We start from the raw sequence: 20,547 nt of genomic DNA, 5'->3' as shown, positions 1-20,547 counted from the left end.
ACTAACCATCTGATCGCGCTCCCGAGCCGCGATCCCATCATCCGCCAAAACGTTTTCCAACCTACTCAACTCGTAAGTCGACGGTTTCCAGGTTTCTGCCGCCGTTTGCATGTTCCTGCCATCCCTACGACCGCCCTTCTGTTGCGTTTTCATGCCCTCGTTTGTTGACCCTTCACCACGCGGGTTGGTGTGAGTGAAGGGTCGGGGGAAATGTGTTTGAGGTTGTCCCATATTCCCTAGCCCAGTCACAACCCTTGCGGCTCTGCGCTTTGTGCCACTGGCGGCCGTAAGAAAATATTACAATCTTTAGATCTTTCACTAATATAAATTATCAGAGTCCATCACCCGTACGCAGGAGCCCGTTGTTCTGCCTCGCCCGGAAGTTCAGCGGACTCGGTCTTTACCCCATAAAAGACCGTCAACAGCCAAGATAGCCAACCAACCACTTACCTGCACCTGAACAACCACCTTTACCGTCAACATGACTACCAACGGTATCAACGGCACCAACGGCGCTCATGCCAACGGTGATGGACATATCAACACCACCCCCAAGACTTTCGTTGTCAACTCCCCCAACGTAGTCTACACCGACGAGGAGATTCGCTCCAAGTACACCTACCGCACCACCCTGTGCACTGTCGAGGGCGACAACTATGTCGCCGTCCCCAAGGAGACTGTCTACGACTTCAAGGTCGACAGAAAAGTCCCCAAGACCGGTCTGATGCTGGTCGGCTGGGGTGGCAACAATGGCACCACCGTGACAGCCGGCATCCTCGCCAACAAGCACAAGTACAGCTGGGCTACCAAGGAGGGTACCCAGGAGGCCAACTACTACGGCTCCGTCATCATGGGTTCCACCATCAAGCTCGGCATCGACGCCAAGGGCAAGGATGTCAACGTTCCCTTCCACAACGTCCTCCCCATGGTTCACCCCAACGATCTCGTTATTGGCGGCTGGGATATCTCCGGCATGCCCCTCGACAAGGCCATGGATCGCGCCAAAGTCCTTCAGCCTACCATGAAGGAGCTTGTTCGCGAGGAGATGTCCAAGATGGTCCCCCTGCCCTCCATCTACTACCCCGACTTCATTGCTGCCAACCAGGAGGACCGTGCCGACAACGTTCTCCCCGGCTCCAAGGCCTCCATGGAGCACGTTGAGCAGATCCGCAAGGACATTCGCGAGTTCAAGGCCGCCAACGGCCTCGACAAAATCATTGTCCTCTGGACTGCCAACACCGAGCGTTACGCCGACTTGATTGACGGCGTCAACGACACCGCTGACAACCTCCTTAAGTCCATTGAGGCCGGCCACGAGGAGGTCTCCCCTTCCACCATCTTCGCCGTTGCCTGCATTCTCGAGAGTACTCCCTTCATCAACGGCTCCCCCCAGAACACCTTCGTCCCCGGCGCCATCGAGCTTGCCGAGAGACACGGTGCATTCATCGGCGGTGACGACTTCAAGTCCGGCCAGACCAAGATGAAGTCTGCCCTGACCGACTTCCTCATCAATGCCGGCATCAAGTTGACCTCGATTGCGTCCTACAACCACCTGGGCAACAACGACGGCTACAACCTTTCCTCGCAGAAGCAGTTCCGCTCCAAGGAAATTTCCAAGTCCAACGTGGTCGACGACATGGTGGCCGCCAACAGTGTCCTGTATAAGGAGGGTGAGCACCCCGATCACACCGTTGTGATCAAGTACATGCCCGCCGTCGGCGACGACAAGCGCGCCCTTGACGAGTACTACGCCGAGATCTTCTGCGGCGGTCACCAGACCATCTCGCTCTTCAACGTGTGCGAGGACTCTCTCCTTGCCTCGCCCCTGATCATCGATCTCGTCGTCATCACCGAGATCATGACCCGCATCCAGTGGAAGGCTGCTGAGGCCGGCGCCGCTGCCGAGAAGGACTTCAAGCACTTCCACAGCGTCCTGAGCGTCCTCAGCTACATGCTCAAGGCCCCCCTCACTCCGCCCGGCACTCCCGTCGTCAACGCGCTTGCCAAGCAGCGTGCTGCCCTTACTAACATTTTCCGCGCTTGCGTCGGTCTCGAACCTGAGTCTGACATGACCCTTGAGCACAAGCTCTTTTAGGCTGTCAAGTGTCAAGCATGCGCGGCTGCAAGCATATTCTTGAGTGGAGGATTTAGAGATCCGAGCTTTTAGATGGAGGGATTTTGGGGTAATGCGAGCCAGCCTGAGAGTCGCTGTTTGCAACAGCACAGCGTTAATGGGAAAATTTGAGAAAACAGTTAAGAGCGGGTGATTTGCTGCCAGGAGGGAAATTAGAAAAGAAGATTATAGTTAGTAGCTTGATCTTTGCTAGATGCCCTGAAACGTACAATAATGAACACCGTTCTTACATGTGTGGTTTTGCTTGACCTTGGTGATTGATGTGCAGTACTACTGTGGTGGTTGTTGACCGTAATATAAACTCCTACCACATAAACCACAACATCTTGTCATTACTTTTCCTCCTCGGGTACTATCATTCCACGTCCATCATATCAACCATTAGAGTCACCAACGCCCGTTTTCTCGAACATCTTCACCATTCCACGCCCAACACACAGAGCCGCTTGACCCCCGCAAACCAGCCAAACGTCAAGGTAACACGGGAGTACAACAGCCGTTCTTCCAAGTCTCTAAGTTCCAATGGGTCAACTTTGATCAGGTCCTTCCAGATATATTGGTCAGATTGAGGCACAGCATAGTAAGCATCATGATTGTCTTCATGTGAAGTAGTAAGGTCAGAGAAATCGTTATTCGGCGATGGTTCAGTCGCTGTTCCATGCTCGCCGTCAAAACAGATGCCACGACCACCTCTGAGCAACTCAGACCATGCTCTGTCGCTCCATACTAACTTGCACGGGGTGACGCATCCTGTTTCGTCCGCGACAGGTCCGATTACACGGGGGTTGATGGTCAGTTCGCAGTCTTTGTGGCAGTTCTTGCACGTCGCGGAGGACTGGTTGGAGTAAAGTGGGAAGTTGCAACTGGAGATAGGTAATGTCAGTTTTCAGTAACTAGTCTTTTTTTCTCGCCAAGAGTGGAAACAAGAGGCATGCTATTCTGCACCAGCTGCAGTGGCGACCTGCGATCGGAATCGCTGCGTCTTCGGGCAACAATCAATATATGAACTTCGTTCGAAAGCAGGTGGGAATGGAAGAGAAAAGTACGGAGAACGCGTCGGGGCTCTTTTCAACCATAGATGAAGGCGACAAAAACAACAAGAAGCTCCGTCGCCCGGGAAACTTGGAGGAACGAACCATCATGCTCCAGCAGCGACCTACAAAAACTGTACCATGGGTACCTCGCACACCGGCAATATTTTTGTGAGTAAGGCCTGGTTCCAGACCTTATACATGATATGGTCCGTAGGTAGAGGAGTAAAGATGAGCGATGGGAGAAAGGCAGTCTTGTGTGAAGTACCGTACGGGCTAGTTCCGGTAAACCGACTCACCATTCGAAACAACAGAGTCTGTTCTGTCTCTGGTTCTCGCAGATACTGACACCAAGGATGAGGACGTTGAGTTTCCCGGTAAACACAACGCTGGCGTCCTCTCTCACCCTCTCATCCACGTCTGCCAAGGTATAGAGTACCCTGTTCGGGCCGTTGATAGCTTGTTCGACGTCCCATACACCAACGGGGAACGGCGTGTGTGCCCGCTCTCTCTTTCTTTGAGCTTCAGCCATTCGTCGAAGCCAGCGAGCATCGGGAAAGTCGGGGTCCACATCCACTATCGAGTTCAGGGCAATACCCAGTCCTGGGTTTTCGTTGACTTTCTTTCGGGGATAGAACTTTGGGTTGGTTATAAGTAGGATGGTCTGTCCAGCAGTCCATGCGCGTGCCGAGATAATCTGGTCACTCCAGAGTTTGAGAACACCATGATCTGTTTCGTCACAGACATGAACCTCGACCAGTTCCAGAGTGCTTGGATTGTTGTTGGCCTGGATGGTCTTTCGAGGGCCAATGCTTGAGACACAGACAAGGATTTTTGTCAAGATATCATCCTCGTGCTTCCCCTTGGTACGAGTGCCTTTCATGAAGGCTCTGAGGCTTATCAGTCCCGGCATCTGAGAGGACGCAGAACTAGTGTTATATTCCAAAGGGATGCGACAAAGACCCGTCTCCTCTAAATTAATTCCATCTTGGTGGAACTTGATGCATGATTGCGAAGCCGGGCCTGGGTGAACAGGAATAATCATCGAAACGAAAGGGACTTGGATAGTGGCTGCCGTTGAGTATTCGGCCACAAAGCCGGTCCATACTGTGACCAGGTTCCCGAGGTGGAGGTTGATAAGGTCGGATTGCGTGCCGAGAAGTTTTATCTGGATTTTCTTTGGTGTGAGCCAGATGTCCGGAGATTTGTTTCAGACGAAGATGAAAATGTTAAGGATGTTGAACTCACGGCAACTACTCCAGAATCGTCTTTGACGACCATGAAATGGAATCCAGAGGGAAGAGAGGAAAGGGCTCTGGGCTGATGGTCAGGCTTGGCCGGGCATATATTGACAATTCTCCCCATGAATCGGACCTTGCCTCTTCCTGGCTGAAGTTCGGAAATGTTGACTCTGGCATAACTGCCTTGTGGCTTCCACGTTTCTGTCAACGGCGCTCGGCTTATGTCTGCATGATTGGATCTGGGTGTTCCTAGTAGTGTCTGGGAGAAGGCGGAAGAGGCAGGTGGTGCCTTTTGATAAAAGGATTGAATGGGTGGAATGACCATGGTCGGTGTTCGTGACAGAGGCGCCGGACAGTTGCAAATAGGTAATTAGCTTCCAGTATATGGACCTGGCCAGGATGCGCCCCGCTAGATGTAGATAGGTAATGGTTTGACTTGACGGGGGACACAAGTTCGTAGAGCCCATGTGTTGCTTCGGTCAACTAGCGAGAAGTGAGAAAGGAGTGGAGGAAAACAAAGTCGAAAGTCGGACTATGACTGCACTGGTGGTGTGGGGGCGGCAGTAAGGTACTCTTGCTCTGCCCATCTCGAGGAAGGTGCTTGAGAGCACTTGCCTATGGCAAGCATCAAGGACCAGGGGAAGAACCAACCCACTCACTCCTTCTTTCAGAAATGCGTCTCATGCACCTTGCTTAGGAGTTTGCGACCCTCCGTTCAATTCATCCATCAACTCCCGTTCCCGCGGCATACCTCTATGATCCGTATTATCTTAGTACCGACACTCTTCTTGCACCCGATGTCTGGTAGATAACCTCAACTCTATGCATGCATTCCATCGGGTATGTACCTAGAAAACCATTATCCTTCAAAGGTATGCATGTTGCAAATCTGGCACGTTTCTCTACCCATTGCTTCCACCTGTTTCCTTCATCTTCCCAAGTCCTCGGCCATGAAGTAAAGGTATGTGTTGTGGAACCAGTCTACTCCTGTCGGTACGGTCTTCACCATCCTGCTTGCGAGATGCGTGAAGGGTAACAACGCCGGCACTTGTCCATTTCTCTTTAGAGCTTCGATTTAAGATCTCCAACTTCTTTGTCCGCGCGATCACGAAGCTGCCTACGCAGAATCTTGCCAGACTGTACGAGTTACGCATTAGCGCTTAGGTGTGTGCAACGTCAAAAGATATAATCAGAACTTACCGGATTCTTCGGAATGTTGTCCGTAAAAACGACGCCGCCCTTCAGCTGTTTGTACCGAGTCACCTTGCCGGCCATCCAGTCGGCAATCTCCTGTCCAGTGATCTTTGACTTGGGATTCTGGCGAACGATGTAGGCTCGAGGAACTTCCTCGCCGTTGATTGTCACACCGATCACCGCGGCATCGGCTACTTCAGGATGCTCGAGCAACAGCCCTTCAAGTTCAGCAGGCGCCACCTGGTTACCCTTCACCTTGATCAACTCCTTCAACCTGTCGACGATGTGAACAATACCTCCAGGCTTGTATGCATCGAAGTAGGCAATATCGCCCGTCTTGAGCCAGCGAGTGCCATCTGCGTCGACGACAACGGTATCCGCTGTCGCTTCAGGCTTTCGCCAATAACCGCGCATCAAATTAGGGCCTGTAACCCAGAACTCGCCTCTTTCCCCTGCCTTGGTGATCTCGACTTTTCCGTCTAGGGACATCAGCTTTCCAGAGCAGTTGGGCATCATCTCGCCCACGCCTGAGCTGGGCTCCTTGTTGAGAGGATCCCATGACATGCAAGTACATGTCGTTTCCGTCATGCCCCAGCCCTGGCGAAGACGAAATTTCCCATTGAACAGCTTCTCCGCTTCGTCGGAGACCTCTTTTGCCAACGGAGCGGCTCCGGAACCCAATCCCTCGACACTTGAAAGATCATATTTCTTGGTAAGAGGAGACTTGGCCAACGCGACCACAATTGGTGGCACGCAAGTCAGTGAGGTAATCCGATAGCGCTGAACATACTCAAGCATCTTGACGAAATCGAAGCTCGGCATAATGTAGATGGGGATGCCGGCCCGCGGCATGTTCGCGACAAAGTATGTCTGGCCATAGGCATGGTAAAGCGGCAGGAAGCAGAGGGCACGGGCTCGCTTTTGCCTTTCCTCCCAGTCGGGGTTGAGGTTGTTGAGGTGAATAACCTGAACTCCGTTTGCGACATAGCAATAATGACTGATCTCAACTCCCTTGGGAACTCCAGTGGTCCCGCTGCTGTAGTTGAGACAGCATGTCGTGGTCTGCGGATCCTTTGGCTCTTTCCAGCTCCAACTCTCAGCTTCTTTGGCATTTCCCTGAAGAAGTTCTGTCCAGTGCCTAGCTCCCGCAACCCGGCCCTTCAGCCCTGGTCCAGGATTGGAAGATAGCGCTACTTCCTGTGCTGCAGGAGTATCTCCGCCGAGAACGAAAATGCGATCCCTCGGCAGGCCAGCCTCTTTAGCTGCCTGAAAAGCTGTCTTAAGGGAGCCCTGTGCCGTGACGAGGAAGATGGCTTCACTGTCGCGAAGCTGGTATGCCAGCTCTCGGGCCACAAAACTGGGATTGGCACCTGTGAAGATGCCTCCGGCCATCAAGATGCCAAGGAAGATAGAAGGGAAGAAGATGTTGTTGCCAGAGAAGAGGAGCACTCTGTCGCCTTCCTTCAGACCAGCTTGTTGTAAGCCCAAGGCGACGCGCTTGGCCAAGAGTCGGTAGCTGCTGAGGTCGAGGTAGTTCGTATCAGGTTCCTCAGGATCGATATATGCACGACGGTCTGGAAGAGGACCGCAAGGCGAGTCAAAGATCCATTGTTGCAGGGAGCACCGAGGAACATCGGCGGCCCATCGTGATTTGACCGGCATCTTTTGAGGGGAGATTTTCTTCTGAGCTTTCCGTTGAGAACGGTCTGTGAAGAAGGGGTCAAGTACCGGCACCACCTCTCGTTCATATATGTCCAGGGGCGGGGAAGGGCGGAAAGGAGGTGAGTGAAGGACAGAGCCACTAGGTGTCAAAAGTCCAGCGCCACAAGATAAGTGAATGGGATGGCTCAACGGGAACAGCTGGCTATAGATGAAGCACGGCAGTAGCGTACCGAGAGGTGACCATTCACTCGAAGCCGCTGTTTGGACAACCTTCCTGACCTCCCTCCCAAGCAGGGACGGAAGATAAGTCCGTCCCCCAGTGCTGCCACTCCCGCGTACCTCAGCATCTCAAAAGGTATGGACAGGGACCGGTATGAGTGAGTGGACAGGCTGCCTGGTAGCGGAGCGAACTTTGCCTACTCTTGAACGCCACTGTTCGTCAAACAAATGTAGGCATTCAAGGTTGCCCATTTTCGGAACTCAGCTTGCAGTCAATTGGCTGAGAAGGCATCAGGGTGTCTCCTCCCCCCGCATTTACAGGGGAGCAGATCCCCCGCAACAGCTTGGGTCAGGGGTTGTTGTGCCGAGGCATGGAATTTCTCCTCTTCGAACAGGAAGCCAAAGAAGAATTCTTGCATCGAAAAAGATGGAATGCCTCGATACATGATGCACAGGCAACGGACTTCCTAGGTCCACCAGAAGGTTGGGTCGTCAATGACACGAAAGCCTTGTGGTCTCGGCTGTGACGGCGAAGCAATGTATGGGATTACTTTACAAAGGTGAAGAGATATACTATGTAAAAGTACCTATCGATGTACATCAACCTTGAACTGTTCGCCTCAAGCTTGTGCGGCGAATCCAATGGAGTGGACGGCCTCAACTGTTCCCAAGAAGAAGTCTACGGGTGACGATTGATCAAGGGGTATTGTCTCTCGTCTGAAACTTTGGCATTGACCAAACAATACATATTAGGCTTTGGAGCCGATGGTTATTGTTTGTCGTACATTTAGGGTATTCGCGCCGCCTTCCGGCATAGAGGCTCGTCGTACCGTGAGAAATGGTAGTAGAAGTACATATGTCCGATGGTTTCGGTAGCTGTCCAAGAGTTCCGGAGTGATACCGGATCGTGGAAAGAGCGGTTGAGGTTCTTGTGGTCTGTGCTTTCTCACTTGCCTACGCACGTACGTACCTTGTCAAAGTACCTACCCTCCTACCTGTACCTACCTGACCGTGGGATTTGCCCTTTGCGACGGCCCAGGACTTCAGCTTGCCTCTTACTTATAGAAACATCTTCATGTCGGCCACTATGCCTTTGCATCTTTTTCTTTACAATTACGTGGGTCTTATACTTCATAAAACTTATTTTTCTCGGAGCTGCACCATCGTTTCTTGCAATATCTGAGGTCCGTCAGATTCGCTGAAAACGAAAGATACTCGATAGTCACGATCTCATAGAGTCATAGGCGGTAACGCTGAAGCACAGGCCATCCCTGCTGAGCCTTGGAATGGGTTGAAAACCGGTCATTGACTTCAGTTGATGTTGGTTGGTATGTGGTCATGAACTTCCTGTTCACTGCAAGATAATCACCAACAGTATTTTGCGAAGCCAGGAAACTCGAAAATTAGTATTGCTAGGATCAAGGTCATGTCGTATTGACCTTGTGGTCGGTCTTTCCCTTGTGTGGTTTTATTTTTCTTTTTCTTTTTCTTACTGCGTTCAAACGAACAAATTGCCGAATTGGAACCAGATGGCAATCAGTTGAAAAAATATCACTGCAGTTTAGAGTTCCTGTTTTGCACGGGGTTTTCTCCATTTGAACATCGCATCGCATCCAACAACCAGCACCGAACCCCCGTCATTCGCGATCACCCCATAGTACCACACGTCTTGAGTTGCCATTCATTTACATTTTTTTTTTACCATTTCTAAGACGCAGCAACTTGTTCAAGATGGCTCCGCCGATGATTGACCCCGCGCTCTTCGACCAGCTCAAAGACAACATCGAGAAGGACAGCAGTATTCGCAAAGATCTTGAGCAGATAATCGAGGAGCTCAATCAGAATGTCTCTTATACTCAGGGAGTGTTGACCAAGATCCATTCCACTCCTCGTTCGAAATGTACGGTCCTCGCACCTGGGCTGCCTTCTCAGGAATCAATCACACCCCATGTCAAATTGTCTATCCAAACCCCCGAGGACCCTTCTCAAACTGTTCTCTACCTTGGGATCTGTGGGATGAGGCATTGCGATTATGCTGATGATGAATTTCTCAAAGTTCGAAATGGGATGCTGACTTACCAACTCAGATCCCGCACTTCTTTCTCAGGTTGAAAGTGGTATCAAGAAGGAACTGGAGACAACAACTCGGCTAGCCCAGTTTGCCTCGCAGTACCCTTACTACAAGTGAGTATAAGCACCTGTCACGTACTTGAGGCCATGAGCTGACGGATCTGTCCCCAAGGTACAACTACAAGTGGGGCCGCACACTTCAGGATGCCATCGCTACGGTGCTCCTTCATGCTTGGTTGGGCGGTATGGGCAGCGACAGCAAGCCTGGTGAAGTCGGTCGTCTCCTGACTTTGGAGGAAGTTGGTCACGTATTCGAAGGTAAGTTCCCATGGTTTCATTGGTTCCCGCTGTCAGAAAGCGCCGCGGGGCACTGGAGAGACAGATGCTTACCACTATGAACTCCTTTTTTTCTAGTTCCGGTCAACCTCAAGGACCGTGACGCCTTCCACATCACCATCGAGGAGTATCTCTTGGCTCTCATCTCGGTCGTTGAAGACCTTAGCCGCCTCGCCATGAACTCTGTGACATTAGGCGACACAGAGCTGGCTGTACAGATCAGTGGATTCATCAAGGATCTACACGGAGGATTCCAGATGCTCAATCTGAAGAACGATATCCTGCGGAAGAGGGTGGACTCGGTCAAGTACGCTGTGAAGAAGGTCGAGGATGTGGTGTATGACTTGTCTTTGAGAAACCTCATCCCGGCTAAGGATGCTCAGTAAATGGTGATGAATCGCATGTGTGGTCAGAGACTTGCATGTTAGGGATGTTTTGGAGGCCCTGAGGCCATAGTTGATGAGAGGTGTGTCGTCCTATACGAACCGGCACGTATGGGTGTAGGCATCTGCGAAGCGTTCGGCTATACATAGAAGCAGCGTGTATCCCACAACTGAAATGTGCTGAACAGGGTTGGCTCTGACCAGCCTACCAAAAGAAAAAAAAAAGAGGAAAAAGGGGGAAGGATAAAAAGAACCATCGACAGTATGTGTTACATTTCATTCCCGACTGAGGCCTGAGATATTCAAGATTATTCTTCAAACGTCGCTAGTAACAAGTCCTTGGCTCGCACTGAGAAGCCAAAGTTGCAGGTGGTAGAGGGTTAGGGTTCTACGCTTGGGTGCTTACAGTGGATCCCGAATTTAACCGTCTAGAATAACCGTCCAGCCCGCCATCAACTGGAAGCTTGGCCTGTTCATTCCCTCGGCAACATCGCTTCTCTTCCACTTTCTTTGCGACGGCTGCTCGGTCAACGACTGTACATGCAGGTACAGCCCCCCTGCCACTGCACCAATAATCACGATCAATTGGCGCCACGAGGCTTCTTCAGCTTGCCTCGTTCAGTCCATTTCGTGCAACCAAAATGCCCCTCGTGGATCCGGTAACAATGTCCTCGTCAGCAATCGTGAAGGGCGCCGTAGCCCAGTCGACATCGACAACAAAAAGTACACCTGGAAGCCAAGCGACAGAGTCATCGACGACGACGGCCGGTTCCAGCAGCTCGCTGGCGACTCTACGACCCGTCCAAATCAAACAAACGCCCGCTGCTCAGACCATCCGCCATGCTCTACCGGCCGCCTTGACCGCCTTATACCTGTTTCGATTCGACGCCCTCGTCACCAATCCCGTCCCAGTAATGCTCAACGCCTTGCCCGTCGTCGTGGCATTCCAGATGACCTATGCACTTCTTTGTCTGCCTGCGGCAGGCGAGCCCGCGTCAAAGTCGAACCGTAAACCCCGGCCGGGCGAGAAGAAGAAGGGCGGCGACATTGGGTCGAGCACGATCATTGTATGTCATGTCCCATCTTGTTCTTTTCCAGAGATCATGCGGTCTCGTTGGGAGTATACCTCGCTAATACTCGTCATAAAACTCTAGACCGCACTCCTAGCCTCCGTTTTGACCTCTATCGTCACCCCCTTCCTATACTTCGCCATGGTCCTCTTCGGCGCGCCCTTCCTCACACATGGGTCGCATACCTTCCTGTGCGCCGCGCACCTTGCCCTCCTTACACTCTTCCCGCTCTTCTACGTACACGGCGTTGATTCGGCCGCCTGGGCTGCGGTCGGCGGATTCCGTGCACCGCTCGATGAGACCTTTGGCGGTCTGGTGGGCGGCCTTGTGGGCGCGTGGCTGGGCGCTGTGCCTATTCCACTGGATTGGGACCGCGAGTGGCAAAGGTGGCCGGTTACCATTCTCTGTGGTGCTTATGGAGGTCACTTGCTTGGTAGGGTTTTGGGAGGAACATTGTTCTGGGGGAAGAGATTTTGAGTTGAAGGGGATGTCTTTTGAAAGCTGGCTTTCCTTCAACGGAGGAATCCTCCTCTGCTCCTGGTCATCCGCTACGTAACTTGCGCCTCATCTTCACGGCGGGAATCGGCGGTATGGCGTAGGTTATCTTGGGGTGTGACATGGTCGGTTGTGGTACTGCTGGTAATGGTGTCGCCTTTCTGCAGGTCGGAAACGCACAGAGGGAACGGGGTAACGGGTCGTGAAACCCTTTTCGGGTTTGGAGGTTGACCGTTACCCGGCATCAAAATAATTCCGATCAAGTTCCTCCAGAGAGCAGTTAATGTTTTGTGCGGACTCTGGATACAATACCGGAGGACCCAGGATCGTGGAAGTCAAGAATGACGGCAGAAGTTGACGAGGTTAAGCATGGAGGCCGATGTTAGGAGCTGTTCGACGATTTGTCGACCAATCACAGCACCGCCCGAGATATCACTAACACGACATCATCGCGGAGCCCTACTAGTACTATTTCCCTTCTGAAAGGTTACACTCGATACATATCCAAGAGTGAGCCATTTAAAAACATCCTGAGATTGTATCCCCGTCGCAAGGCGGTCTGGATGAGACCTTTACACATGTTATACTTTGCTAATGTGGTAAACGGCAATGGCGGTTACTACACTCCACCATTAACCCCACCAGTGCAGCACCTTTTTAGCGGGGATACTTATTGATACCCCTGGATGGACAGTCAGATCGACTCCGATGAGGTCCGATCCGTAACTTGGGTGTCCGATATGCCGGTCGATCGAGCGAAAACGAGATAAACTTTAGTCCGTTTATTTCTGTTTCAGACTTGACTTTGGAGGGAAAGAAGCACATGTAGTCAAGTGAGATTACTAACCTGCGCATCCCATACCTTCTGGTATTTCCTTCCTTTATTGACGGGCTTGGAACCTTCTTGACATCCATACTTCGACAGGATCTTCCGGTCCATGATATAGAACGAGGAAAGAATACTTCGTATGCCTTGAGGTAGAAGGAAGCCAGCGACACCATGGGTGCCAACCTGAAAGAACACCAGCAACAGGCTCCAGGCCCTGCTACCGCACCGGTAGCGGTCCAGAAAGCAGCCGCGAACTACAAGGGATTCGTAGCTGGCGTCTTTTCGGGCATCGCCAAGCTCTCCGGTGCGTATTTATTCACACACACTTGCACTGACATAACTGTTTCCAACGTCACACCACCTTCATTTTGATTCTTAATGTAGAACCAACGTTACTGACCCATCCTCACAGTCGGCCACCCCTTCGACACCATCAAAGTGCGCCTCCAAACCACCGACGCCACCCGCTTCTCCGGCCCGCTCCAATGCGTTACCCAAACCATCCGCAACGAAGGTATCCTGGGTCTCTACAAGGGCGCCAGCCCGCCACTGGTCGGCTGGATGTTCATGGACAGTGTCATGCTCGGCTCTTTGACCGTCTACCGCCGCCTTTTGCGCGACAACCTGTTCAACCCGCCCTGGCACCCATTGCACGACCCCGCCAAACCCTTGCCTTCGCATGGCCACGGGTTGGCGGGTATCCTGGCGGGCATGACGGTCAGCTTCATTGCGGCGCCCGTGGAACACGTGAAAGCCAGACTGCAGATCCAGTACGCGGCGCGTAAGGAGGAGAGGATGTATAAGGGCCCCATTGACTGCCTCAAAAAGGTGTACACGCACCACGGCATCAGGGGCGTGTATCACGGCTTGGGAGCGACGATATTGTTTCGCAGCTTCTTCTTCTTTTGGTGGGGCACGTATGATGTGTTCAGTAGGTGGATGAAGCAGTACACGCAGATGAGCACGCCGGCTATCAATTTCTGGGCGGGCGGGCTGAGCGCGCAAGTGTTCTGGCTGACTAGTTACCCGAGCGATGTTGTAAAGCAACGGTTCATGACGGATAATCTGGGAGGAGGGCTCGGCGATGGCGTCAGGAGGTTCCCGAGGTGGAGGGACGCCGCGGTGGCGGTTTACAAGGAGAATGGCGCGAAGGGATATTGGCGCGGGTTTTTGCCTTGCTTCTTAAGGGCGTTCCCGGCGAATGCGATGGCACTGTTGGTGTTTGAGGGCGTCATGAGGTCGTTGCCTGGGTAAGCGGAAGTGCTACCGAGGTCGGACATTGGGTTGGGGTGATATACCTCGAGAGGTTATGGCGGCGCATAGGCGTTGGGTTATCTGTTTACGTTTGGCTTTTGGGTATGATACTCCTAGAACGGAGGCGTTATAGATGGTTCACGATTAACCGGCAATGTTACAGAGTTCACATAGTCACATGCGCATGGGATAGACGGAAATAGGTTTGGCCAGAACGCCATGCCTCACAAGGAGGCGACTTGACATTTGTTCATTGAACCCGGTTTCCCGCTAAGCACAATGCACACCCGTCCATCATATGGTATTCCCTGCCAGATAACCTCAAATCTCCAGAATTTCCCTTGGGTTATCGAATTTACTCCTCATCCTCCTCAGCCTCGTCGTTGACGACGTTGAAGAACTTGAGCTCGTAAACACCGCGGGAGGTGGAGACGACACGGAGCCAGTCACGGAGCTGCATCTTCTTGAGGAACTTCTTGGTCCTGTGTCGCGAGGTAGATGGTTAGCGCCAGTTTGGCTGTTGATGGTCGCGAGGGGGAACACGTACAGGTACTTGAGGTAGCGGCCAGAGAGCTCGTTGTGGGCAACGATCTCAATCTTGCCATCACCAACCTGGGAGATCTTGATGGTCTCGCCGAGGTTGCCGACGCGGCCCTCAACCTTGATCTTCTCGGTGAGGAACTTCTCGAAGGCAGAGACGTCGAAGATCTTGTCGCTGGCGGGCTGAGAAGCGTTGATAACGAACTTCTTGGTGACCTTGGGGCCCTTGCCCTTGGCAGACTTCTTCTGTAAAACACAATTTGACTTAGCCTACTGCTTCACGCCATGGTCGCTCAGACCAACATGAAAGCTGGGGGGATTCCACATTGGCTGAGGATTGGGCCAACAGCAAAGCGATGGTCATGTGGGCGAACATACGGTGATGGGAGCCATTGCGTCGACGGGATGGAGATGTGCTTGTGGGTTGACAAAGGACAAGTCGAAAGAAGGACGCAAAGAGGTTGGATATCCTGCGCCTTTTGTTGGGTTCTGAGGGTTTGGTGGACGGAAGTGGTGAAGTGGAGGTCGCAACGCGCTGGGTGGAAAATTTTTGACCAAAATGTGTGGCCTAGGCCTGTCAAAATTTTAGGGCTCCGTCGGCAGGCAGAAGGCGGGGCTTGGCGTACGGGTGCACGGGGCTCCACATCGGCGACAAGTGGGGAGTTCGGCCCATCAAGGGCGGCCAGCTTTGTCTTCCCACCGCCCTGTCGATCACATCAAACTCCGATTTTCCATATCCCGTCCGTGCTTGTTCTCGAGTCCAGATCTGACGAAGGCACAGTTCTCTCCTACGCTGCTGGCCATGATTTCACACTTCTTTGCGTGCCTGAACTGGAGCATCTTGAGATATCGCATGTCTGGATGGCAACCTTTCATCAAGTCATCGGGCTGCCTGTTAGTGGTCCATACTGTCGGTCGACGTCGAACACTCGGCTTGAGAGGTTTTGATGACCGGCAGCGGCTGTATCTTTTGCTTTTCAAAGTCAAGAAACAAACACATATCTTTTCTTCCTCGACAAGTAACGAATGGCATGTGATATATTCGAAGGGCCGTTCTGTTGTAGAGCCATGGGCTCTTGGTCTTACCCGTTGGGGAGGGGGATCAAGTTTCCTACCTGTTTACCAACTCTGCTTTGTAATGTATTCAATGCTCAAATCGTTGAACCTTCAATGACCAATCTCGTGTCCATCGCGCACATCCCACACAGAGAACCTCACGCGACCAAAGTTCTCTTCGCATCCGAAGCCCAGAATGCCAATGACCATACAACTTCCGCCATACCCGGTATGGCCTGCTTGGCAGCCGCCCAGCTATGAAGCCGAGCCCTGGTCATCGCTTGAAAGAGACCTGAGATTGTACACTACTATCGCGCTTCGCTTAGATTGTGCGGTGAAATCAAGATCATCAGTGATGGCACCGGAGATCGTTCTGGGCGTGAGCCGGCCGCGCATAGCTGAGCCTTCCAAGCCTTCATTTCATGGTTAATGCGCCACACTTCTTGCGGGTCATTCTGGTGATGTCACTGGCTTGGGATCTTGGCAAATGCTTGGCTCTCGCTTGGCCGCTCGAGGATAGCGCTGGACGGCAAGCTCCTGGCGGATCGTAACGGTTCGGCTCACTGGACTTGGTTACGTCGTCAACGTTAGGACCTTTTGATTCGTAGTGTACATATTTAGTGTACAACTTTGAAGACTGTTTGCAAACCATGATAGGCATGAATGGCAGCATGAGAATAAAGTCCCAAGCATTTTCATTGCGAAGGGGCTTTTCAATCTACCCATCCCCGTTGGGCGACCCAAAACACTGCCCGTGCTCAGGTTCCTGAGCTGTGGCGGTAGATGCTTGAACCACATGTGTCTGGGGCTGTGCTGCGGTGTCGAAATTATAGGTACAGTTCAAGTTCACCCCTAGAAAGTCCGTTAGGGCGGTACCTCCTCTGCCTACAGAGGGCTCTTTCTACCACTTTTAGGTTGGCGATGCAAGAGTCCTGGAGTCGGGTAGCAGCGTCTGGCCCGTGGTTGCCCGCTATGGATGGAGGCCCTTGGTGCATGTGCCTTTTGCGGTGGTTTGCACCAATTTGAGTCACGCCGAATAATCCCTTGTCCTCTCCCTTGTCAAAAAAGAGCTTGCAAGTCTCGGGCTAACAAATTTCTAAACATTAACTATGAAGCGGTGTACACTACGTTTTATAGTACTTGTAAGTTAGCGCTATAAGACCCTGTGGTTCTTTCGCCGGGATGTCCGCGTGTTTACCCTGGTTCATTTTGATCACTCATGAGGACTTCGGAGTCCCGTCCCGAAGTCGAGCCCCAGCTTCCTTGTTCAGCATCGCTCCAGCACTTGACCAGGCGGCCCTCTCTCAGGTGTGTTCGTGTCGGGCACAGTTCCTCGCTTCTCAAGGAAGCATTGCGAGTTAACATAGATGTTGACAAAACTGGGTAAAGTAAGACGGCAAACCACCGTGCTATGTCTACCTCGGTACCTAGGGTACCTTTGCCTGTTCGTCGCTGAGTGGTGTGTACCTTATGACGTATTCTAGCCGACTCTCCAATCGCGTGTGTGCACCGCCTTGTACATGGCTTGCTTTGCGCGCGAGCTTGCGAAAGGTTGGACCATCATCTCATCAGGTTCCCTCGCCTACCCGCTTGGCCTCGAAGGAAGGGAACTGAACTGACACACAAACGGCTCCAAGCAGCCAAAGCAAGGAATGGACTGCCCGGGCAGAGGAAAAGACTACACAGACAAGCGCACCCTGTTCCCTGTCCCGTTTGCCCTGCAAGAGCACAGAGGTGTAAGGGCCCCGCCAGGTTTACAGATGACCTCTACAGTTCATCTTGGCAAGGCTGTCCCGTAGGTCCCATGTTGTTCCTATATAATTCTCTCCCGCCCGCTTGTCTCGCCGCTGTTTTACGTCAGTCCACTCGAGCAAACAACAAAAAGCATCATCCAACCTTCACACCCAGCAAGCCTCCAAAACTTTTCGATCAACGCGCGATACTCATCCCAATCTTTAATACCTTACAATACTAATCCATCACAATGGCTTTCACCGCTAGGTAAGAGCCAGCTGGCTATTCCCACCTGCTTGACGCAGCGCGGCGTCTCTGGTTCTAGGTCACCATTGCTGACATTTGCATCCTCTTCAGCGACATCTGCAAGATCATCGTTGCCGTTATCCTCCCCCCTCTCGGAGTTTTCTTCGAACGTGGATGCGGTGCCGATCTCTTCATCAACATCCTACTCACCATTCTGGGTGTAAGCTTTCCTTTCCTTCCTTCTTTCCTTCTGCCTTCCAGCTGTCGCACACATCGGAACCCTTGCTAACTATTGCCTGCAGTACCTTCCCGGTATTGTCCACGCTCTCTACATTATTCTGAAGTATTAAATGAGCAACGACACAATAACGACAACAAGAAACACCAACTAATTGATCTTCTTGTTTTTTGTCGTCGTTCGTGAAGGAGAAGGAAAGGGAAAAAGAAAATGTTACATCGGGAACCAAGTGGTGTGGGCACATCACCACACCTTCATGGATAGGTTGATTCCTTTTCCCGACGGTTCCGGCGCTTGTTTTCGCCTTATGATACCCCTTGTCGAAATTACGCGCTGCGCCCTGGGGGATTTACGCGGACGTTTCGGCACGCATTTGTTGCAGGCATGCGGAAAAGCTCAGAAAGTGAGAGAAGAAGAGACAAGTTTAATTACGATAGGGAGGGATGGGCGTTTAACGAACGGGTTTACGAGAACGCAGGTGGAAAGATGGGGTTTTATGTAATGGAAGGAGCTCAAGGGGTTAATAGGCGCTCAAGGACAACAGAAACGCATGCCTTGCGGTTATGAGCATTTTGCTACTTCAAATTCGCACTATTACGCCGGTCACTTGTGCTCTTATGAGCTCTCCAAGTAAGCTGATTTAAGGGAGTTTGTGGGATGCATATCGTAGGATAAGGCTCCTTTTGCTGTCCCTCCATGCGCTCTTGTTTGGTAGCTGTTTATGACACTCTTACGCATTGCCTTTTATCTATCTACTCGGTTCGCGAGGGTGTACTAAACTGGGCTGTGTTCCTCTTTCGGCTGTTTATGCTCGGCCTACCCTGAATGATAAGATCTATGTGAAGGTCAGTAAAGTCATTTGAAATGGTAGTAGAAAGGTTACCCACATCATTCTTCCCAACCGTAACAATCTGGTCTTCCGCAACTCGGATGCCGCCCGCACCTTCGACGTAGGCAATCGGCGCATCACCCATAATCTTCCTGGCCACGTCGGCTACGGTTGAGTTCTTCTTGACCAACACGCAATCTCTGAATACCGCCTTATTCGCCGACTCATTTGCACCCGACGTAAACGTCGTCGTATTCCTGACTGGGAAGACCGGCACCAAGCCGAGGATCTCGGCGGCTTTGGACAGCACCTGATTGACGCCCGTGGAGCCGAATCGGTAAAGGACCATGTCTTTCAGGTTCTCTATCCTGTTCCGGTTCTTCTCGTCCAGCTCTTTCAAGCCTCCGCCGTCCGGATCGCCGTCGGCTATTAGGTCTTCCCTCGTGTCAACGAACTCGCTGCCTTCTGTGTACTTGATATACCCTTGCTTCGCCATCTTGCGCAAGAAGATTTCGGAGATCGCAGAACAAAGGACGATGGAGTTTGGATCTTGCATCTTGGCGATCTTGGCAATGTTCTTGTCGGCGTCTGGGTGGTCGATTTTGTTGAGTGCGATCACCGTTGGGAACTTCTCGTCGGTGAAGGCGTTGACAACGCGGTCGACGGTTTCCTCTGGGTGTCGGAAACTAGTGTTAGCACCCACGCCGCAGTCGGACTGACGATACCCACCAAGGTGTTTAAAGCAAAGTCGCAAACGTACCGGACCACTCCTCCAACGGCTCCTTGAGCCCCAGCTTATCCAGCGTCCGCGCCACCACCGCAGCGGTACTCCCGTAACCACTGAACTGTGCCTGGAGCGTCTCCACCGCTGTCGCCTTGACAGCAATATGCCTCCTCTTGATTGAACCCCACTTCTCCCAAAGGTTTCCCTTGATCCAGGCCACGATCTCGGAGCGCAGCCACGCAATGTCCACGGATGGATCGTACCCGCGCGTGACCTTTCCTTCGGCGTCTGTTGTGCCTGAAGCGTCGACAACGTGTATCAGGGCGTCGGCATGTCGCAGGTCGTCGAGGAACTTGTTGCCCAACCCTTTGCCCTCATGCGCGCCGGGGACGAGACCGGCTACGTCGAGCAGTTCAATAGGCACACTACGCTTGCCATTGACGCAAGACCCGTAGTTTGGCTTGCACCTTTCGCTAACATTGTAGCGCGCGCAGGCGCAGTCTATCTGAAGGTAGCCGATCGCTCGTTGGGGGTCGATGGTGGTGAAACTGTGGCAGAATAAAAGGCCTTGTAGTCAGCGCAACATCCTTTGCGTCTGCTTGCGGTTGTATTCGTAGACGATGGCAGTCATTTTATGGGAGCAAACAGGACGATGTGTTTCATGTGTATAGACTTGAGAGAGACAGGCAGAAGATGGGCAGGTTGTAACGGAAAGAAGCCTACGGGAAGTTTCCTGTATCGCATGGCAAGCCGTATCAGCAGCCCGTTCGTATGAGACGTAAAGCGTCCATCTTCGCAGCCGAGATGTCGAAGGGAAGGGAAGGTAAATGTCTTTGTAAACAAGATCACGAAACTACCCACCGACTTTAGAGGAAGCATCTGTTAGCGAGTTGAGCGTGCTGGATTTGCCAGCGCTCGGTTTGCCGACCAGTCCGATTAGAGGATCTCGGGGCATTTGGAGGGTTCGCTCTGGTTCGATTGGCGGTAATCGAATATGCCAGATGGGCTAAGTTATGATGATCCGGATTCAAGAAGGTGTTGAGCCTAGTAGGGTGATTGCTGAATGCGGCAAAAAGGTCTTGACTATCGTGCTCTGTTCAAGACTCCAAGGCAACTTCAAGCAGGCAGCTGCAGCTCCCAGGTAATTGTGGAGGAGAACGAAATTGAAATTCGTTATCAGCCCCACCAAATAGAGATACGATCGCCCGCGCTGGACGGGACGCAAACGCTACTGCCGTAGTCTATAACTGAGTTGAAGTGTT

General features: G+C 52.2%; 10 protein-coding genes across 10 annotated transcripts; 5 read left to right on the top strand and 5 right to left on the bottom strand.

The window, feature by feature from the left end:
* The first annotated feature begins 327 nt into the window (after positions 1-327).
* Positions 328-2,191, top strand: B0T23DRAFT_27130 (putative myo-inositol 1-phosphate synthase). The gene has a single exon (XM_062834223.1). It carries the CDS (start codon positions 482-484, stop codon positions 2,093-2,095), a length of 1,614 nt encoding a protein of 537 aa, XP_062697472.1. The 5' UTR covers positions 328-481; the 3' UTR covers positions 2,096-2,191.
* A 1,177-nt stretch (positions 2,192-3,368) lies between these two features.
* Positions 3,369-4,981, bottom strand: B0T23DRAFT_27115 (uncharacterized protein). The gene is made up of 2 exons (XM_062834222.1): positions 4,414-4,981; positions 3,369-4,333 (listed from the first exon to the last, which is right to left on the bottom strand). The coding sequence occupies exons 1-2, from the start codon at positions 4,729-4,731 to the stop codon at positions 3,461-3,463; spliced, it is 1,191 nt and encodes a 396-aa protein (XP_062697471.1). The 5' UTR covers positions 4,732-4,981; the 3' UTR covers positions 3,369-3,460.
* A 474-nt stretch (positions 4,982-5,455) lies between these two features.
* On the bottom strand, positions 5,456-7,354 carry B0T23DRAFT_27113 (uncharacterized protein). The gene is made up of 2 exons (XM_062834221.1): positions 5,607-7,354; positions 5,456-5,543 (listed from the first exon to the last, which is right to left on the bottom strand). The coding sequence occupies exons 1-2, from the start codon at positions 7,260-7,262 to the stop codon at positions 5,469-5,471; spliced, it is 1,731 nt and encodes a 576-aa protein (XP_062697470.1). The 5' UTR covers positions 7,263-7,354; the 3' UTR covers positions 5,456-5,468.
* Positions 7,355-8,824: 1,470 nt separating this feature from the next.
* On the top strand, positions 8,825-10,721 carry B0T23DRAFT_370810 (Translin). Its single transcript, XM_062836616.1, has 4 exons — positions 8,825-9,381; positions 9,569-9,665; positions 9,724-9,869; positions 9,966-10,721. The coding sequence occupies exons 1-4, from the start codon at positions 9,213-9,215 to the stop codon at positions 10,271-10,273; spliced, it is 720 nt and encodes a 239-aa protein (XP_062697469.1). The 5' UTR covers positions 8,825-9,212; the 3' UTR covers positions 10,274-10,721.
* A 27-nt stretch (positions 10,722-10,748) lies between these two features.
* On the top strand, positions 10,749-11,853 carry B0T23DRAFT_27007 (GPI biosynthesis protein family Pig-F-domain-containing protein). The gene is made up of 2 exons (XM_062834219.1): positions 10,749-11,337; positions 11,425-11,853. Exons 1-2 carry the CDS (start codon positions 10,912-10,914, stop codon positions 11,815-11,817), a joined length of 819 nt encoding a protein of 272 aa, XP_062697468.1. The 5' UTR covers positions 10,749-10,911; the 3' UTR covers positions 11,818-11,853.
* Positions 11,854-12,366: 513 nt separating this feature from the next.
* B0T23DRAFT_27040 (mitochondrial carrier domain-containing protein) lies at positions 12,367-14,190 on the top strand. The gene is made up of 2 exons (XM_062834220.1): positions 12,367-12,968; positions 13,077-14,190. Exons 1-2 carry the CDS (start codon positions 12,836-12,838, stop codon positions 13,916-13,918), a joined length of 975 nt encoding a protein of 324 aa, XP_062697467.1. The 5' UTR covers positions 12,367-12,835; the 3' UTR covers positions 13,919-14,190.
* Positions 14,191-14,273: 83 nt separating this feature from the next.
* B0T23DRAFT_425249 (ribosomal protein L22e) lies at positions 14,274-14,851 on the bottom strand (the record flags this gene model as incomplete). The annotated part of the gene is made up of 3 exons (XM_062839902.1): positions 14,274-14,400; positions 14,466-14,704; positions 14,837-14,851. The coding sequence occupies 3 exons, from the start codon at positions 14,849-14,851 to the stop codon at positions 14,274-14,276; spliced, it is 381 nt and encodes a 126-aa protein (XP_062697466.1).
* Positions 14,852-15,929: 1,078 nt separating this feature from the next.
* On the bottom strand, positions 15,930-16,722 carry B0T23DRAFT_401352 (uncharacterized protein; the record flags this gene model as incomplete). The annotated part of the gene is made up of 5 exons (XM_062838576.1): positions 15,930-16,108; positions 16,262-16,366; positions 16,404-16,584; positions 16,617-16,621; positions 16,677-16,722. The coding sequence occupies 5 exons, from the start codon at positions 16,720-16,722 to the stop codon at positions 15,930-15,932; spliced, it is 516 nt and encodes a 171-aa protein (XP_062697465.1).
* Positions 16,723-17,498: 776 nt separating this feature from the next.
* On the top strand, positions 17,499-17,844 carry B0T23DRAFT_425248 (uncharacterized protein; the record flags this gene model as incomplete). The annotated part of the gene is made up of 3 exons (XM_062839901.1): positions 17,499-17,515; positions 17,606-17,714; positions 17,797-17,844. The coding sequence occupies 3 exons, from the start codon at positions 17,499-17,501 to the stop codon at positions 17,842-17,844; spliced, it is 174 nt and encodes a 57-aa protein (XP_062697464.1).
* A 412-nt stretch (positions 17,845-18,256) lies between these two features.
* Positions 18,257-20,383, bottom strand: B0T23DRAFT_26835 (P-loop containing nucleoside triphosphate hydrolase protein). Its single transcript, XM_062834218.1, has 5 exons — positions 20,147-20,383; positions 20,009-20,018; positions 19,322-19,833; positions 18,620-19,233; positions 18,257-18,567 (listed from the first exon to the last, which is right to left on the bottom strand). Exons 1-5 carry the CDS (start codon positions 20,238-20,240, stop codon positions 18,538-18,540), a joined length of 1,260 nt encoding a protein of 419 aa, XP_062697463.1. The 5' UTR covers positions 20,241-20,383; the 3' UTR covers positions 18,257-18,537.
* Between the last annotated feature and the right edge of the window lie 164 nt (positions 20,384-20,547).

Source organism: Neurospora hispaniola (genome assembly GCF_033458365.1).
Source record: "Neurospora hispaniola strain FGSC 10403 chromosome Unknown B0T23scaffold_1, whole genome shotgun sequence".
NCBI classification, from domain to species: domain Eukaryota; kingdom Fungi; phylum Ascomycota; class Sordariomycetes; order Sordariales; family Sordariaceae; genus Neurospora; species Neurospora hispaniola.
This window is presented reverse-complemented; position numbering and strand designations above follow the sequence as displayed.

What these genes read in the sequence shown, in the direction of transcription:
- B0T23DRAFT_27007 (XM_062834219.1), top strand. Translation starts at nt 10,912, where the DNA reads ATGCCCCTCGTGGATCCGGTAACAATGTCCTCGTCAGCAATCGTGAAG. An exon ending in TTGGGTCGAGCACGATCATT is followed by an intron (nt 11,338 to 11,424) that starts GTATGTCATGTC and finishes ATAAAACTCTAG; the next exon opens with ACCGCACTCCTAGCCTCCGT.
- B0T23DRAFT_27115 (XM_062834222.1), bottom strand. Translation starts at nt 4,731, where the DNA reads ATGGTCATTCCACCCATTCAATCCTTTTATCAAAAGGCACCACCTGCC. An exon ending in ACGATTCTGGAGTAGTTGCC is followed by an intron (nt 4,334 to 4,413) that starts GTGAGTTCAACA and finishes AAGAAAATCCAG; the next exon opens with ATAAAACTTCTCGGCACGCA.
- B0T23DRAFT_27113 (XM_062834221.1), bottom strand. Translation starts at nt 7,262, where the DNA reads ATGCCGGTCAAATCACGATGGGCCGCCGATGTTCCTCGGTGCTCCCTG. An exon ending in ACAACATTCCGAAGAATCCG is followed by an intron (nt 5,544 to 5,606) that starts GTAAGTTCTGAT and finishes TAACTCGTACAG; the next exon opens with TCTGGCAAGATTCTGCGTAG.
- B0T23DRAFT_27130 (XM_062834223.1), top strand. Translation starts at nt 482, where the DNA reads ATGACTACCAACGGTATCAACGGCACCAACGGCGCTCATGCCAACGGT.
- B0T23DRAFT_27040 (XM_062834220.1), top strand. Translation starts at nt 12,836, where the DNA reads ATGGGTGCCAACCTGAAAGAACACCAGCAACAGGCTCCAGGCCCTGCT. An exon ending in GGGCATCGCCAAGCTCTCCG is followed by an intron (nt 12,969 to 13,076) that starts GTGCGTATTTAT and finishes CCATCCTCACAG; the next exon opens with TCGGCCACCCCTTCGACACC.
- B0T23DRAFT_26835 (XM_062834218.1), bottom strand. Translation starts at nt 20,240, where the DNA reads ATGCCCCGAGATCCTCTAATCGGACTGGTCGGCAAACCGAGCGCTGGC. An exon ending in GCCGTTGGAGGAGTGGTCCG is followed by an intron (nt 19,234 to 19,321) that starts GTACGTTTGCGA and finishes TCCGACACCCAG; the next exon opens with AGGAAACCGTCGACCGCGTT. An exon ending in TTACGGTTGGGAAGAATGAT is followed by an intron (nt 18,568 to 18,619) that starts GTGGGTAACCTT and finishes ACCTTCACATAG; the next exon opens with ATCTTATCATTCAGGGTAGG.
- B0T23DRAFT_370810 (XM_062836616.1), top strand. Translation starts at nt 9,213, where the DNA reads ATGGCTCCGCCGATGATTGACCCCGCGCTCTTCGACCAGCTCAAAGAC. An exon ending in TTCCACTCCTCGTTCGAAAT is followed by an intron (nt 9,382 to 9,568) that starts GTACGGTCCTCG and finishes TTACCAACTCAG; the next exon opens with ATCCCGCACTTCTTTCTCAG. An exon ending in TCGCAGTACCCTTACTACAA is followed by an intron (nt 9,666 to 9,723) that starts GTGAGTATAAGC and finishes TCTGTCCCCAAG; the next exon opens with GTACAACTACAAGTGGGGCC.